Source organism: Silurus meridionalis, chromosome 3, assembly GCF_014805685.1.
Source record: "Silurus meridionalis isolate SWU-2019-XX chromosome 3, ASM1480568v1, whole genome shotgun sequence".
NCBI classification, from domain to species: Eukaryota; Metazoa; Chordata; class Actinopteri; order Siluriformes; family Siluridae; genus Silurus; species Silurus meridionalis.
Window position 1 is genome coordinate 2,529,342 of NC_060886.1, and position 17,803 is coordinate 2,547,144.

Genomic DNA, 17,803 nt, shown 5'->3' on the forward strand with positions numbered 1-17,803 from the left:
TAACTTTAACCACGGAAGTTGAGTAACTCAAAATCGCTTTGCAGCAAATTTACTAAATTCTTTAACTTAACTCAACTTTTTATTTTATTACAGTGTACCGACCATGTTCATTCCTTTTAATGTTGGTTTTGCATTGTATAACTGATGCATTGTTAGCTTTTTTTTTTCAGTTTCAAGAGGGAAATATTAGAAAATAAGACTTTTGTATTATTATTTGTTTTGTATTATTTTGTAATTGCTTATAGTTTTAGTATTTTTTGTAATAAGTAAAAATAAATGAACTTAACATTCTTGATTTAGTTTTAATATATTACGTTGATTTAACTAAACAACATTACATTAACTTTATGTAATTAAATAAAGTTTACTGAAATAAATATTGTTACTTAAATGCAGCCTCACTGAGTTACGTGGAGCCTGTTGACATAAAAAAGTTAAGTAAGGCCAACAAATAATTTTTTTGAGTCTATGTACAATACGAGTCAAATACTCAAGAACTGTTCAAATCAGATACTTGAAGACTTTTCCTAAATTCATATTGAAATTGGTGACTTTTCACTTTTAATGAAGGGAGTTTTGCAGGAAGGTATCTATACTTTTATGATGATATGATGAGTACAGACTCACACACAGTGGACAAAAAAGGCATAAAGAAGTCATAAGGTAGACTGTGTTCATCTACTGTTTATAATGATTTAGTGTTAAACACTGTGTATGTTGGTGTTAAAGTAATAAGGATAAGACGTTCACGTGTACATTTCTGTATGTGTTTATTTAGCGCTTCTGGTGAATTTCAGGAGTTTACACTGAAATTTCATCCTGTGTGATGGATAATGAACTTCATAAAACTCATCAGTAAAGCTTGACCATCACTCTGGAGGGGTCTGCTGCAGTGCCTGTTTGGAACCTTTCATTTTCCTCACATATTCAAGGAGATCTTCTTTTCTGATCTCTGTGGAAAAAAGCAAAAATATTTCCATACTATGATTTTATTCAATGCATTTCAGTAATATTTGTGAGAAGAAGAGCAGGAATAACACACACCTACTACACCTGGCATTGGTTCAGTCGGCTTTTAAAAGGAAAAAGAAAAAAATCATGTTGCCAGAAACAGACAATAATGACCAGGACAAGCAATAATTCTACCTGATATTTACATTATATTTACACATTATATAAAGAAGGACACATGATAAACCATACAGCTGTGTGAAAATAATCCATTTCCGGTTCTATCAGTCTCATAATAGAGGACAACATTAACATTAGAGACTGCAGGGGTCTTGGTTATATACCCAGACGATAGCTTGAGAACATTGAAAATCATAAATTGCTTAATCTGTTAGTTTTTGGGCATATGATTCATAAATATTACTCACCGGCACATACTTTTCCTTATTGTATTTCTTATTAAACTCATTTTTCACATGGTTATTAAAGGCTTTCTCCTTCTTTATGATCAACTCTGTATTCCCGTATCTCAGAGCCAACGCCAACTCCACTACCTCCTTTATCGCCCCGACAACTGGAATGTTGTCCACGAACGCGACCCACACCGTGTTTACGGTCTCAGTTGACGAACCAGATGCAGTGTCCATGCTGTTACACCGTCTCTGTCTCTAAAACCTGCAAATGAGCAGCACATCTAACACTTGGTATCTCATCTACTGGCAGAACAATGAAATCACATGGTTTGATCTGGTTTATACACACACACACACACACACACACACACACACACACACACACTATATGCACAGAGCTCTGAAGTTTTATTTGTAGCAGCGGCCCCTCTGCACCGCCCGATTCTCTAAAGTTTATGCTTTCACTTTGACCTATTGTTCAGAATTGACCAGCACAAATAGAAATGATAGCAACTTGTGAATCTGATCAAATGCAGACAAATTCATCCAATTAAAATCAATTGTTTAATATATTTCAAATATACAAATGTATCAAAAATATCAAAGAAATTTGTCCCCAAATGAGTGAACTGAAGAGCAGAGCTCAATGTACATGTACAACACCACAGCTCTCCATGTCTGCAACAGAAATGCTTCATTCAAGCACTAATTCATAAGGATTCCATGCTACATAAGTGTTTTTATTATTATTATTATTAATAATATAACCTACAATGTTAAGAACTTTAATAAGAATGATTAAGAATGTTATTGCAATAACAGAAGCTGAAGTCTAAAGCTGTGTCATGTTACTTGGTGACTGAAGGAAGTGTCTTTGTTCTGATGACTTTTACTTTTTATAAGTCTGATCACATCTGTCACACCTTAATGTCCACATGTCTGCTTTATATTCTAAACATGGCTGAAAAGAGTATGAATGCAGTAGATTTTAAAATGAAATCATCAACAAAATCTCTTTCTCTTTCAGCTTCCATGTTGCCTAGTAACGAACGTGCTCGCAGCGGGATCACGGAATTTACCCGGAAACAACAAATCCGGATTTCTGATTGGCTGCTAGGCGGCATTTAACTCTATAGCGCTCGAGACAGCGATGAACTCGACATAGAAACTTCTCTCTGTCTGTCTGCGTCTCATCCATTCATACAACATCTCCCTCCGAACAAGTTCTCCCTCACTTCTCAGCGTGAGAAACACAAGGTGTGGTGTGTGTGAACCGGGTAAAATGTGTGTCTCAAGGTGAATGTGTGAGACTTGAGATTCCTGAATTATTATTATTATTATTATTATTATTATTATTATTATTATTGAGAAATAAATCTAAGGAAGCATAGAGGTCAGTAAACCTTCTGGTCATTTCAGAAAGAGAATATGAAAAAGGTCGGTATTTTCATTTTTGTAAAACTCCAGAAGCAAACCAATGTAACGGAGCGTTTTGAAAAGGGGGAAGTTTCCTAAATACTTTTCTCTAAGAATATAATAGAAACGGAAGCAGAATCCCGTGAAACAAACAGTCCGACTTTTGATTGTACTTCATGTTATGAACAGCATCACTGTGCGCATGTGCGATAATAAATCTCTCTCTTGCTTACGGCAAGTCCCGAGGGACAAAAGAAAACTATAAACAACCATAAAATGAACACAGCGCCCTCTTGAGCTATCACACACAATTACACCCAAAAACTCTTTTACACTACTAAAGAACAAGTGATTTTCCTGTTGAAACAGAGAAAACAGGAAATGACGATTTTAATTGATGACACAGAAAGTTGACTTTTTATGTAATCAGGGGAACACGCCAAAATGAGGAACAAGATACTAAAGCTGGAAGATCAAAACAGGTTAGTCAGTATGGAACCTCACCTTAATATGATGTTAGAATGGGGAAAATATGAATATCAGACTTCTTGTCAGACTATCAGACTATCTCAGACTATCTCTTGGTTTTTCAGCAAGAAATGCAAGACTTTGTGCTGAATGCTACTGTATATAGACAGTATAAGCTCCGCCCACTTCTGACCTGAAACCACTGTGACGTAATAGAATGAAGACTACACCCCCCCCCCCACCCTCCCATGCACACGTACAGTTTTGTCATGTTTCCTGTAGGTGGACATTACAACATAGAAGAATCGGTCAAACGCTTCACTGATCATAACAACAAACGTTTAAATTGAATGTAAAATTGTTATTTTCCTCTAGATAGCAGTATAACCACAGAAATGTAATTCATTGCTATTTAAAACCCCTTCCAGCCTCCAGAGTCACACGTTATACGTTTTCCAGTGAAAAACAGTGATCTAAAATCGATGCTTGAGGTTTAGACCTTTAGAATGATATATAATTTGTCGTGGTCATGGTCACTCTTGTCCCTTTTCATTTACAGGTGCATCTCAATAAATTAGATCATGGTGGAAAAGTTCATTTATTTCAGTAATTCAACTTAAATTGTGAAACTCTTGTATTAAATTAATTCAATGCACACAGACTGAAGTAGTTTAAGTGTTTGGTTCTTTTAATTATGATGATTTTGGCTCACATTTAACAAAAACCCACAGTTTAAACAGCAACTTGTCTTTTAATAATCATATTAACCAACTTACAAAAACAGCCTTCTTTCACCTTAGAAATATTTCCAAGTTAAGAAACATGTTGTCTATATCTGATGCAGAGAAGCTCGTCCATGCGTTCATGACCTCCAGAATGGACTACTGTAATGCATTACTAGGTGGATGTCCTGCATCATTAATAAACAAGCTTCAGTTCAGTTTAGAAATAAACTTGACTTGACTTGTTTTGGTCTCTTTGAGATAAAACGGGGAAGAGTCACCCTAAAACACTACGGGGTTATCTTTACTTGTCTTGCCATTAGAGCTGTTCACATTGAAATGACTGCATCATTAGATACAGATTCATTTATTCATGCATTAAGACGCTTCATTGCACGACGTGGACAAGTGGCTGAAATACGCTCAGATAATGGGACAAATGTTGTCGGAGCTGAACGTGAATTACGAGACGCAATACAAAATTGGAACCAAAATCAAATCAACGACGTTCTTCTTCAAAGGAAGATTAAATGGACTTTCAATCCACCTACTGGTTTCGCACCATGGAGGAATCTGGGAGAGACTTATTCACTCAATAAGGAAAATTCTGAATGCTATTGTTCAAGGTCAGCGTTTGGATGAAGAAGGTCTCCTTACATTCTTTTGTGAAGTGGAGTCCATACTTAACAATCGACCTATAACAAGAGCTTCTTCTGATCCCAATGATTTAGAAGTTTGAACACCTAATCATCTTCTCCTATTGAAGACAAATTTGACATTTCCTCCTGGAACATTCACTAAAGAGGACTTGTATACGCGTAGAAGATGGCGTCAAGTTCGGTACATGTCAAATCTCTTTTGGAAGCGATGGATAACCGATTGTAAGTGGATTGTAAAAACGCACAACTTTCAGTTGGGAGATGTTGTACTTCTAGTGGATGACAATGCACCAAGGAGCTCCTGGAATATGGGTAGAGTTGTGGGCACCATTAAGGACAAAAAAGGATTTGTACGACAAGTCAAAATCAAGACTACGAGTTCCTATTTTACTAGACCAATTAGAATGTTTTTCCTCATAACCCTGAAACAAACTTAAATGACTTTTTTGATCGTACAGATAAGAGCAATACATCATTGGAATCTGTAAAGGGTCTACTTTTATTTGTATACACGTAATAAAATGCTGTGCTTTTGTAAAATAAAGAAATCCGGCAGGGGGCACTGTTTACCATCGCTGTCATCTCTTTTTACAGACACAGAAATAAAACAACCTGAAAAAACAATATTCTCTGATGATGTAATCCATATGACAGTTAGAAGAGTGTTTCTCCGGTATCACCTCACTAACCATCCGTGTGGAAACATAGCAAACATTACGTTTGGTGTCCTGATGACCACCATAATGGTCACCATAATTACTTTATAACATTTACAAAAATATTTTCACTAATAATAAACCTACATTTGCACAAAGCATCCATTTGCCCATGTCTGTGTTGATTAGAGTATTAAAAATCTTCTTCTTTCAGCTGCTCCCATTAGGGGTCTTCACAGCAGATCATCCGTCTCCATACCACCCTGTCCTCTACATCTGCCTTCTTCACGCCAACTACCTGCATGTCTTCCCTCACCACATCCATGAACCTCCTCCTTGGCCTTCCTCTTTTACTCCTTCCTGGTAGCTCCATCCTCAGCATTCTCCTATCAATATAACTCATGTCCCTCCTCTGTGCTGCCTCCCTCATTACTCCTGCAGTAGTTACCCAATCATCCAGCACCTCTTCACCACCACCGAGCTCCTGTCTGACCTCTTCCCTGAACCTCACACTACAGTCTTCCTCCTTCAGTTTCCACCATCTTATTCTTCTTTCAGTCCTTACTCTCCTCCTCTTCTTCTTCACCTCCAAAGCCATCCTACAGACCACCATCAAGTCAAGTCAAGTCAGATTTATTTCTATAGCGCTTTTCACAACAGACATTGTCTCAAAGCAGCTTTAGACAAATCAACAGTGTGAATGGTGTGAATTTGTCCCTGATGAGCAGCCGTGGCGACTGTGGCAGGGAAAAACTTTCCTTAGATGTTATGAGGAAGAAACCTTGAAAGGAACCAGACTCACAAGGGGAACCCATCCTCATTTGGGTGACATCAAGAGTTTGATCATAAATCTTTCAACAATACAGAACACTGGAGAGTGAGAACTAACATGAGTACTGGAGTATAAGATTATAAGTGATGTTCTTTCTGCAGTCTTATACAGTCTATATGGTTAGTAGCTCCGAATCTTCATGAGGTGGGACGTGACTGGAGCTGGCCAAACCTCAGGATGCCTTGGGATGGGGAGAGAAAGAGAAGCAGTGGAGAGGAATTAGCGTAGCTGCTGTTCATGATATTAACAGCACAAGTTGATAATGTGCATGTGATCAGATGTTCTGGAGCACAAGGTTATGATGTGATGTGTGTTATGTGTAGGCTTTGCTAAAAAGATATGTTTTTAATCTACACTTAAACTGGGTGAGTGTGTCTGAGCCCCAAACACTGTCAGGAAGACTATTCCAGAGTTTAGGAGCTAAATGTGAAAATAATCTACCACCTTTAGTGGACTTTGCTATTCTAGGAACTACTAGAAGTCCAGAGTTTTGAGATCTCAGGGAGCGTGACGGATTGTAGCGTGTTAAAAGACTGGATAGATACATGGGAGCCAAACTATTTAGTGCTTTATAAGTGAGTAGTAATAGTTTGTAGTCTATTCGAAACGTAACAGGAAGCCAGTGCAGGGATGATAAGATTGGGGTTATATGGTGATATTTTCTCGACCTTGTAAGAACTGAAACGTGAAAGAAGGCTGTTTTTGTAACTTGGTTGATATGATATTGAAAGACAAGTCGCTGTCTAAAATAACTCCCAGATCTTTTACCATTGAACTAGTGGTTACAGAACATCCGTCTAAATGCAGGTTGAGATGCTGGAGCTTCTGTATACTAGTCTTTGGGCCGATGAGCAAAATCTCAGTCTTATTAGAATTAAGAAGAAGAAAGTTATGGGTCATCCAATCTCTTATTTCCTTTCATTTAGTTTTCCTCCATTTTCTCTCCAGATTACATGCTGTTCTCTTAAGGGCATTCGTATGACTATTATACCAAGGTGCAGGTGCTTGTTCTCTAACCTCTTTTAACCGGGTGGCGGCAACAGTGTCTAATGTTCTAGTGAGGATAAGGTGTATGTTGTTGGTCATTTCATCAAGATTATTAGCAGTTATGGGTTTAGTGTGAAATTGAGATTATTCAGGCAGGTTATTTATGAATCTGTCCTTAGTGGTTGGAACAATAGTCCTACCAGGTCGATAACGTGGTGAAACACGGCTAATCTGCTCTACCGGTAGTGTGTACAGTATGAGGTAATGGTCTGTGATGTCATCACTCTGAGGTAAAATATCTATATCAGTGACGTCTGCTCCGTGGGATATTATTAAGTGTAGTGTGTGGTTAAAACGGTGAGTTGGTCTGGTGACGTTTTGTTTAACCCCAAAAGAGCATCGTTTACATCATCTACATGAATATTAAAATCTCCTACAAGCAGCACTTTATCAAAATTGATCAAGAGATCTGATAGAAAACAAGCAAACTCTTGAAGAAAATCAGCGTAGGGCCCTGGGGGTCTTTACACGGTGACCAGAGCGAGATTTCTATGTCTGTCTGAAAGTACAACTTTAAGAATGAGCACTTCAAATGATTTAAAGCTGAATCCTAATCTCTGACTGACATTAAGAGAGGCACTAGAAATGGTTCCGCATAGTGCTTATAATCACGAACAGAGTTAAGATGCAGAAATATGATAAAGTGAGAGACAATGAATATAGTGGTAGTCGAGTTTAACTGACTACAGGCACAAGTCAGGAAGACAGAAACAATTTAGGATTATTAAAAGAGAAAAACACAAACAAACAAATACAAACACGGAACTCGCGGCAAACAAGTCAAACACAGGAAGCTACGTCACGGAAGAGTGTTTGGTGAACTGGGATATTTGTGTGCTGTCGTCCCCTCACTTTCACACGTTCACTCAGGTTTGATGACGGTGGTGTGGTGGGTCGTCTCTTATCCCAGAGATCCCTCATTTCTGTGTTACCTTCTGGTTCTCCCTTTTAGTTATGCTGCCATAGAGTCTTGCCGAGTCCAAACTGCACAGTGACATTAACTTTCATACAACAAAATAAAGAAACTTAATAATCCATATCCATTTCTACCTGTCACCCTCTCTCTCTCTCTCTCTCTCTCTCTCTCTCTATCTGTTGAGTTAAACATGCTCCTGAGGTTTTAGTGACCACTGTTCCTGCCCCTCTCCCCTTCATCGAGCTTCCCACTTCGTCCAGGCCTGCCTCTGGATAGTGTTCTCTTCGACTGGAGGAAACTCTGTGCAGCTTGGGACGGTTTCTCATCAACGCCTTGGGTGGTTCCATGAAATTCCGGAGTAAGAACGGGAGCTTTGAGGATGGATTGGACTGTAGTTAATGTCAACAGTCTGCTACACTGACTCAGGACTATATTTCACTTCTGATCATCATCACTGAACCCCGCAACATCGTATATCTGCTATAAATGGACATTCGGTGCAACCCAGATGAGGACGGGTTCCTCTTGAGTCTGTTTCCTCTCAAGGTTTCTTCCTTATGCCGTCTCGAGGAGTTTTTCCTTCACCACAGTCGCCACCGGCTACTTCATCAGAGACAAACTTACTTATAAAGAACATCTTCACTTTTAATCACCACATTATCTGTGTAAAGCTGCTTTGAGACAATGTTCATTGTTAAAAGCTCTATACAAATAAAAATGAATTGAAATTGAATTAAAAACATAGGAATAGGTTCCTATTTTGTTCCCTGAAGGGCTTCTCAGTGTGTGGTGAACAGGTTCTGTATAGTAAATCTTGGCCTTACAGTGTTCTTTAATCATATGCGGAGAACGAACCACCTCAGAAGCTTTATCAAAGAAATCAGATGAATCCAAAACCTGCTGAAGTTCAGGGCACTTTGAAATATCAAAACCACTATTTTCAAGATGATGAGAAATAAAATCATCATAGTTCTCTTTAAAAAAAAAAAAAAAAAAGACAAATTTGACATCATCTGCAATGTCTTGTTGGACTGACAAATGTAGAAGGTTTTTCTCTCTGCATTTAGGAATGAATCCAAATACATGTTCTTGGAAATCTTCTAAAAGTTTATCTAAAAGTGGCATAACTTGAGGTTCAGAGGAATTTGGATCAGATGAATTTTGCTGATCAGGGTTCAAGCTGTGTTGCTGTACTGCTGACTCTTCTTCACTGGGACAGTCATTTTTGTCATCAGATTGTCCAAAAACAAAGGATCTGTGCATCCGGTAAACATGTTTTCAATAAGAATGATAACGTGAAAAAGTTGTGAAAAGGCACTCATTTATACTGCAGGTGATATTAAAATGTGATTGATGCGCATGAACGATTCCAACATGTTGGATTAATTTAATGAGACTGAATGTCCTCCGTGTGCACTTTGGGCAATGGTACATTTGAGGCATGAGCATTTAATATAAAAGGTTTATCGTCCTTAGTAAAGTGACTGGCAGTGGCTTGTCTCCCTCATCCACGATGTTGCCAATGCGCCTCTGAAGGAAAGTGAGAGTGTTCTTCAGGTGTGGTGGATATGTGATGTTAAAAGTAAAATACATACAGAAGGCAGTCATGAAGGCCTCGTCTAGGCTGGTGCACTGGCACACAACCATGCCATCCACCTTCACCACGCTGTGCTCTCTTCTAATGATTGCCGTCTTCCAATCATTCTCCATCAGTTGAATTGTTGGAAAGGGGGTAGCAGGGTCCTCCTGCATAAGAGAAAACAAAAGAAAACATTTTCAAATGTAAATAAACAAGTCAGTCATTTAAGCCTTTTATTATATTTTAAATTCCCTGTGTATATTGTAAATGGTTTCACAGGTACATTTACTCTAGAATTTTTATACTAAATCTGAAGACGTCTTAAAAAAAAAGGTAAGGCAAAAATGAAGCACATCTACTGGAGACAGAAAAGTCCCAAATCCATCTTTTTCTGTTCATGTACTAACATGAGGTCCACCAGCCAGCATTGCAGGATAATTCAGAAGCCTACCTCTTTCATAGTAATGTAGTGTTCGATCTTTTCTCTGAAGATGGATGGCAAGAAGATAAGACCAGCCCTTAAGTCAATTCCTGCAATGTGGAAAAAGATCCTACTTTCTCAATCCCATATTTTGCAATGTGGTAAAGCAAATTACATATATTGTGAGTTTCACTAGCAAAGTGACTGTCTCTACCTGGTAGATCTTCAGCCAGGGCATTCTGTCTTGTTTCAGTGTACTGTTTTGCTGTGGCAAGTTTCAGCACATTTGGCAGAACTCTAGCAAAGCCCTCTCTGAAGCGATGACAGAAGCTGCTTGGTGAGGGATGGATTCGGTCAATCTCATCAAAAAACTGTAGAATGTGAAGACATGATTAACATTTAGTGCTTCACTGAAAGCAAATTTATTTTAATTCAATGTTTTATTTAATTAAATGTTTATTTTCCGTGACAGCAATCGACATGTCTGCAATTTCACAATTTCCAAAATCGTAATTGCGTCCCTGTATCATTCAGATGTTTTTAATACTCACTCCATCAGGCGTTCTTAAGTATGGGTAATTTCTGACTACATCCTCCACAGACATTCCTTCCATGATTTCTCGACGTCTCCAGGAGAATGTTCGTGCCATGCGGTCTTTGACAGTCGAGATGTCTAAATGTTTCTTCTGATACTCACTTTGTAGAACGTTCACATGGGCCTCAACAGACGTTGAATTCTCCCCAACACAAGTTTCCTTTGTCAGAACAACAAACAGAGAATGCTTAATCTGTGACAGATAATGGCAGAGACAGATATGTGAAAAGTGAAACCAGGCCCTAATGTTCAGTCAGTGAAAGAGTTAGGTGTATATTTAAATGTCTGTAATATCTGCCTTACATTGTCCTGCACTAAGTGAAATGTAAAAGTGATTAAAAGTAAATATTAAAATAAGAAATATGGAAAATAAGATATGCATATGGCAGTGGCTTACATATGCTACACTAGCTGGCTTTCGACACAAACTCGTAGATGCACTGGTGGATCTGGACTGCTTTGTATCGCCAAACTTCTCCTTCAGCTTTCTTACTTCACTGTCGCTGACAAGTGGTGCACGTTCTGCTTTAAATTTTCGCTTTGAAGACGTGCCAGGTGTGCTAGTAAACAAACAAACAAACAAACAAAAAAAATAATAAACCACATTTGACTATTTGGCATATTCCAGCAAGTAAAGATAAAATATTATCTTGTGCAATTATGTAGACAGAGATAAATGGCTTAAAAACAATGCAACTTACAAAGCCATTTCCCTCCTTATCCCTCAGGAAAGGGTATTTCACTATCAGTGCCTTGGCAACTTGAATATACTCTGCATTAGTCGGATACCTAGTACAAAGGCAGAAACAAACTCTAAATCTCTTGGTTGTGTCTAACAGTGTTCATAGATTGTGAATTGATCTTAAGTAGTACAGTTGTAATAGCAAAGATGTAATAATGGTTATACTTACAAAGTGTATTCTGCCATCATTTCATACATCATGCTTATTATTTTGTAGTGTACTTTTGGCACTGTGTGACATGGTTCTCTGTCAAGTCTCACCTGGACATCTTTGGGAAAGGTTGGAATGACAGTCACAATAGGTAGTCCCCTGTGAGCTGCTTCAACGGGAACGGGAGGCTACGGCTCAGAGGTTGGCAGATAATTTACAGACTCAGCAACATTTCTTTCACCGGCAAACTGCGATTCAAGAGTCGAGTACCAAGGCAAGTTTTTTGCTGGCATTCAAATTAGCAAAAGCGAGCAAGCCTTTCTCCGAAGGCGAGTTTTAAAAAAAATTTATGGTAGAGACGACAGGTGTCTTGTGTCCTTCAAGTTATATTCACTAGCACTGGATAAACGACATAAAAGACACTGCTCAGCTCCTAATTTTCATCCGAGGGATTAATGATAGTTTTGAGATAACGGAAGAGTTTTTAAGCATGGAGTCCCTGAAGGGAACAACTCGGGGAGAAGATTTATATAACATGGTGTCTGCTGCCATCGAGAGACATAAACTACCTTGGAGTAAACTTGCCAATGTCACAACGGATGGATTACCAAAAAACGTTGGGCTGCTAAAAAGAATCCAGGATAAAGTAACAGAGGAAAACCCTGAGCAGGATGTTATTTTCCTTCACTGCATCATCCATCAGGAATCGCTTTGCACGTCTATATTGCAGCTTAATCATGTCGTGAATCCAGTCGTAAAACCCGTCAACTTTATACGCGCACGGGGACTTCAGCATCGTCAGTTCATCAAGTTTCTCGAGGAAACTGATGCGGATCATCAGGAGTTGCTGTACCACTCGTGTCTGCTGGTTGAGTTTGGGCAAAGTGCTTCAACGAGTGTGGGACCTGAAAGAGGAGATTGGCGATTGAGTCGGTGGGGAAATCTGACGAATTTCCTGAGCTAAGCAACAAATCTACAGGGGAAAGATCAGTTTGTGCACGACATGTACAAACATGTTACAGCCTGCAAATCTAAGCAACTTTATTCTTCACACAAATTGCAAACACATCTTTCACTCATTTCGCCACACTCGGCACGCAGAAAGAGGCGACGCGAAACGCAAAGAAATACAGCAAATTACTGGATGACCTGCACGAAGAATTCAGCCGTCGCTTCTCTGACTTTAAAAACATTGAAAAGTCACTTCAACTGGTGTCCTGTCCCCTGTCACAAGACCCTGAAACTGCACCTCAAGTAGTGCAATTGGAACTGATCGATCTTCAGTCTGACTCTGTCTTAAAGGAGAAGTTCAGTTCCCTTAAACTGAATGACTTTTATGCTTCACTTAATAAAGCCATGTTTCCAATCCTCCGGGAGACGGCACAGAAGATGCTGACTTTGTTTGGTTCAACCTACGTATGTGAGCAGACATTCAGCGTCATGAATATCAACAAAGCCCCTCACAGATCCAGGTTAACTGACCAACACCTCGGATCTATTCTGAGAATTGCCACAACAAAACTTACTCCAGACTTTGATGAACTGGCAAAACAAGGAGTTCAACAACACTGTTCCCACTGAGATTGAATTTGAGGTTTTCTGCTGTGTTTATTGATGAACTGGTAAAATAAAAAAAGATCAACAAGTTGTTGATCTTTTGGCACTTGATAAAACTACATTTGTATTTTTCTGCTGTGTTCAACTGAAATATAATAAATATATTATTAATTTAATTAATGCATTTGAAAAACAATTTGTACAATGAGCCTTGCATATTCATGCTTTTCTACATGTTACAGACCAAATCTCTCTCTCTCTCTCTCTCTCTCTCTCTCTCTCTCTCTATATATATATATATATATATATATATATATATATATATATATATATATATATACACACATACAGTGTTGGGGGTCACGCGTTAGAAGTAACGTGCGTTACGTAATAATATGACTTTGCTGGAGTAACGAGTAAAGTAGCGCGTTACTTTATAAATTTACACATTAATATCTGAGTTACTTTTTTTTAAAGTAATGCGAGTTACATTTCAGTTTAATTATTTTGCATAAAAAAATCAATACTGAATTAAAATGAACGTAGTCACGTAGAATCGCGCACTCATACGTGCGAGCCGCGGGAACAGAAGCTGGTCAGAAGCGGAGATGACAAACCAGAGAATTACATCACTGTGATGGAAGTGTTCTTATTATTGTGAAATAGGAGAAAGGAATAATGGTTAAGTGTAGATTATGTGTTGGTGAAAAGCTCTTGTCAACTGCAAAAAATACCACTTAAAAAAAAAAAACATCTGCATGCAAAGCACAGCACTACAGATGTGTGTGTGTGTGTGTGTGTGTATATGTGTGTGTGTGTGTGTGTGTGTGTGTGTGTGTGTATAATGTTGAATATATGGAAATGGAGACAGAAATATAGAAAACTTTTGCCGACTTTCCACCACTGCAGCTCTATGGACTGCTCAGAATAAAAGTTTTCTGTGGGAGACACATGTACGATGCCATCGCAGCAGAGAGAGAGAACAAATTCACAGCTCATTTGCTCTTTGTGGGAAGATAAACTGCCACGGTCACTGATAAAAGCGAACTGTAAAAGAGTTCAGAAAGTTTTAAGCTGATGATGAAGCAGAGAATGATGTAGACGAGGACGAGGTCATATTTACGGAATTGCACGATGTTTTACGTGATGACAGTGAAAGGTATGTTCTCCCTCCACATCACCGGTGTGCAGCCCACACCCTCAACCTTATATACACGAACGATAGTTACATTCCTGACGGTGAAGGCAGATTACAAAGCAGTGCACAGAAGAGCGACTGGAAAGTGTTCAGCCTTGTGGTCAAAATTTAGTCGATCATCTTATTGTTCTCTAAGAAGTTATTAATCGTTTTAAATGTTTAAGAAATGTCTTTTGCTCTAATAAAACTTCTTTCTTAATAGCAATTATCTATATTACACCTGTTACACCTGTAAGGCATGAAAGAGATACAAGTAACACAAAAGTAACGCAAAAGTAATATAACAAGTTACTTTCCATAATAAGTAACTGAGTAACGTAATTAGTTACTTTTTTGGGGAGAAACTCAATATTGTAATGCATTACTTTTAAAAGTAACGTTGCCCAACACTGGTAATGCCTAAGTTTCTGGCATGTGAATGAAGATTATCAGATAGAGGTCCCAGTTTACTGGCCGCTACCTCTGTAGAAGCAGGGGAGCCAAAGATTAAGACCTCAGTCTTAGACTCATTTAACTGAAGGAAGTTGGCAGACATTCACTCTAACATCTCTTAGACAATCGGACAGACACTGTAAATTGGAGACATCCTTTGAGTGCACAGGAACATAACACTAAGTATCATCTACATAACAGTGGTATGAAACATTGTGCCTCCTAAATATTGCATACAAAGGAAGCATGTAAAAAGTAAATAGAACAGGACCCAAAATTGAGCCCTGCAGGACCCCATACAAAACTGGTGCACAAGATGAAGAATATTTGCCAGTCTCTACAGAGAGGGTTCGATCCTTTAAATAGGATACAAAACAATTCAAATGTACAAAAGTACATTCAGATAAATATGTAGTATTTGATGTGGACTGAAGAAAGTTCAGAGAGGATGAAACAATACATGATCTTATAACATTGATCTTGTCAGTAAAAAACTTAAGAAGGTTTTCACAGGCCATAGGAGACGGCTCTGGATATAAATTAGACATCGGCTTTAGAACACTATTGATAGTATTAAATAATATTTTTGGACTATAAGCGTTCTTAGCAATGAGATCAGAGAAATTATTTGCCTTTGCAATCTTAACAGTTTTTTGATAGTGAATCATACACTCTTTAACGCAATCATATGATACTTGTCATTTATCCCTCTTCCACTTTCTTTCTGCTTTCCTCTATTTCTGTCTAATCACCCTAGTTTCATCATTAAACCAAGGATGTACACAACTTCTAGGTCTTTTTAATTTAAAAAGTGCAACAGCATCAAGTATATTTGAACACAGCACATTAAACTTATTAACTAACTCGTCAGGATTAGCACCAGGACAGTTAGACTCAATTTCATGAGTTATAGGGGAAATAAAATAAGCATCTAAGAATTTTTTAGATGTAGATGAATCAAAAGAACGGGCATACCAGCCCACCGAGGCAGTGTGTGGTACCAAACTAGGAACAGCTATGTTAAAAATAATAGACTTCTGATTGGACAGAAAAAATTCTTTGATGCCAACATTCACTTACTAAAGGGCCATAGGATAAAATTAAATCAAGTGTGTGCCCTTGGTTATGAGTGGGACCAACAACAGATTGCATAAGATTGAAGACAAACTCTGCTGAAAGGAGCAGAATATTTCCTAATCAGATCCTGTCCATGATTGATTACAGTTGTTCTCAGTCGCTTTGGAGCGTTTCTCAGATCAGAAATGTAATTTCTCAAATCTACTCGTTCAACCTCCACATCATGTCGTCACTCGTGCTCATCATAAGAACATTTCTTGTTGTTTTGATCAAATTGTGAACGCTTTTGTACATTATTTAATGGATTGTGTACGAGTGTCTGCTGTTTCCTACATTATCAGTTGTTTATGTTCATGTTGAACAAAATATATTCTACTGGTTTCACCTGAATAGTTTTAACCCCCAAAACATCTCAGCATCAGTTCACTGTATGTAAAATAATTAAACCAGTTGTCATCATCTGTTATCTAAAATTTATATTAAACTGTTTTTTGTAAATGTGTTGAATTGATGAATCTTAAACGTCACTAATGAAGGCGAGTGAACGACATCAGATCAACCAATAATCAACCAGTTCTCTAAAACAGGTCAAAGGTCAATCTGGTGAAGCTTCAGTTGGAGAGTGAATACAGACAAAACACAGAATTATACATTCTGAAAACAGATGAACTAAGAAACAAACAAACACTAATACGGTACAGTAAAAGTGTGAATCCTGTCTGATCTCATACAATCAGTATAAATCAAATATCCAATCAAATAAATGAATTTGTGCTGAAATTTATAGATGCCAAACAGAAGGAAGTCAAATGATGTGCATTCTTAGTGACCGTGATCCAAACTGTGCAGCATCACACTGATAACATGACTAAAAAGAGACTTTTCATTCTGATGGGAATGAGATGCTCACTGACACAAACACTTACTTTTGAGAGATGAACAGAGGATTTAGAGAAAAGTACAGACTTTTGAAAGAAAGCCAAAGTTTTGTGCTGTTTGTACAAATTGTTTTGAGAAAATGCACTGATTGGTTTGCAAATATTAAGGATGATTCAAGAAATGCTCCAAAGCGACTGAGAAAATCTGTAATAAGTGATAGAAATAAACACTAAACACTGAGTGGGAGTGTATTTATAGGAGTGTATTTAATGCAGACTCTCACCTGGTTTATCTGACTTTTTTGGACAGTCTCACAGAACAGATGCTCCAGATGCTCCGGCTCAGTCACTCGTTCCATCCGAATCAGATCACTTATTCTAAAACACAATCAACTTCCTCACCGACCTGCTCCGTGCGCTGTGCGGGGCCACACCGAGGACTCGGCGCTCGATCGGGAATTTCTGCTTAAGGCACCCATTTGGGCAGCAGCCCTGTTTTCCAGTGTAATGCGTGGTGATGACGTAAGGGCTATTGTTTAGTAGAACATTGCTGCCATCTACTGGACACTGTGTAACTACTTATATTTAACATTTTAAACATATGTTCTTCCCCCACATTTGTCCTGTATTTTTTTATGTACTTTTACTCTTGCTTTGGGTATGTATAATTTAATACCTTGGCAATAGAAGAAAAAAAAATTAAGAAAAAAACACAACTGGAGGCAGCCAGTATAATTGTTACATTAAAGTAACAAGCTAGTCATAATGGCTAGTCATAATCAAACAGTCTTGAAATGAGGAAGTAATCAAAGAGAAAATAAAGGCGACTGTCCGGAACAATTCAGCAAATCCGAAAGAGCAGAACAGTGACCAGAGACCGGATTGGGATCAGGAAAAAAAAATAATAGAAAATAAAAAACACTGACAGAGTAAAGAGAACAACCACAAAGAGCCGCTGAAAGATTATAGGAAATACTGAGAGTCAGTGATGTCTTTAAATACTGGCTGGTGCTGGAAAATACTCAAAATGGCCACCGACCCGGAAGTGCACTGTGGCTTCTAGAACTTTCACTGTGGTGCCTTTTCTGATCAG

General features: G+C 38.2%; 1 protein-coding gene across 2 annotated transcripts; it reads right to left on the minus strand.

Moving 5' to 3' along the window:
• Positions 1 to 6,244: 6,244 nt before the first annotated feature.
• Positions 6,245 to 17,167, minus strand: LOC124383284. Of its 2 annotated transcripts, none has more exons than XM_046845806.1 (7): positions 11,377 to 12,402; positions 11,073 to 11,235; positions 10,632 to 10,835; positions 10,295 to 10,451; positions 10,111 to 10,190; positions 9,676 to 9,826; positions 6,245 to 6,298 (listed from the first exon to the last, which is right to left on the minus strand). In XM_046845806.1, the coding sequence occupies exons 1-7, from the start codon at positions 11,382 to 11,384 to the stop codon at positions 6,255 to 6,257; spliced, it is 807 nt and encodes a 268-aa protein (XP_046701762.1). In that variant the 5' UTR covers positions 11,385 to 12,402; the 3' UTR covers positions 6,245 to 6,254. The 2 variants fall into 2 exon arrangements, with proteins under 2 accessions (XP_046701762.1, XP_046701761.1); XM_046845805.1 differs by lacking the exon at positions 6,245 to 6,298 and adding an exon at positions 16,995 to 17,167 and having other exon boundaries at positions 8,895 to 9,826; positions 11,377 to 11,464.
• Between the last annotated feature and the right edge of the window lie 636 nt (positions 17,168 to 17,803).

Bases quoted from the DNA above. Each gene is read 5' to 3' on its own strand.
- LOC124383284 (XM_046845805.1), bottom strand. The intron at 10,836-11,072 runs GTAAGCCACTGC...GTTCTGACAAAG, and splicing joins AGCCAGCTAGTGTAGCATAT to GAAACTTGTGTTGGGGAGAA. The intron at 10,452-10,631 runs GTGAGTATTAAA...CACATTCTACAG, and splicing joins ACTTAAGAACGCCTGATGGA to TTTTTTGATGAGATTGACCG.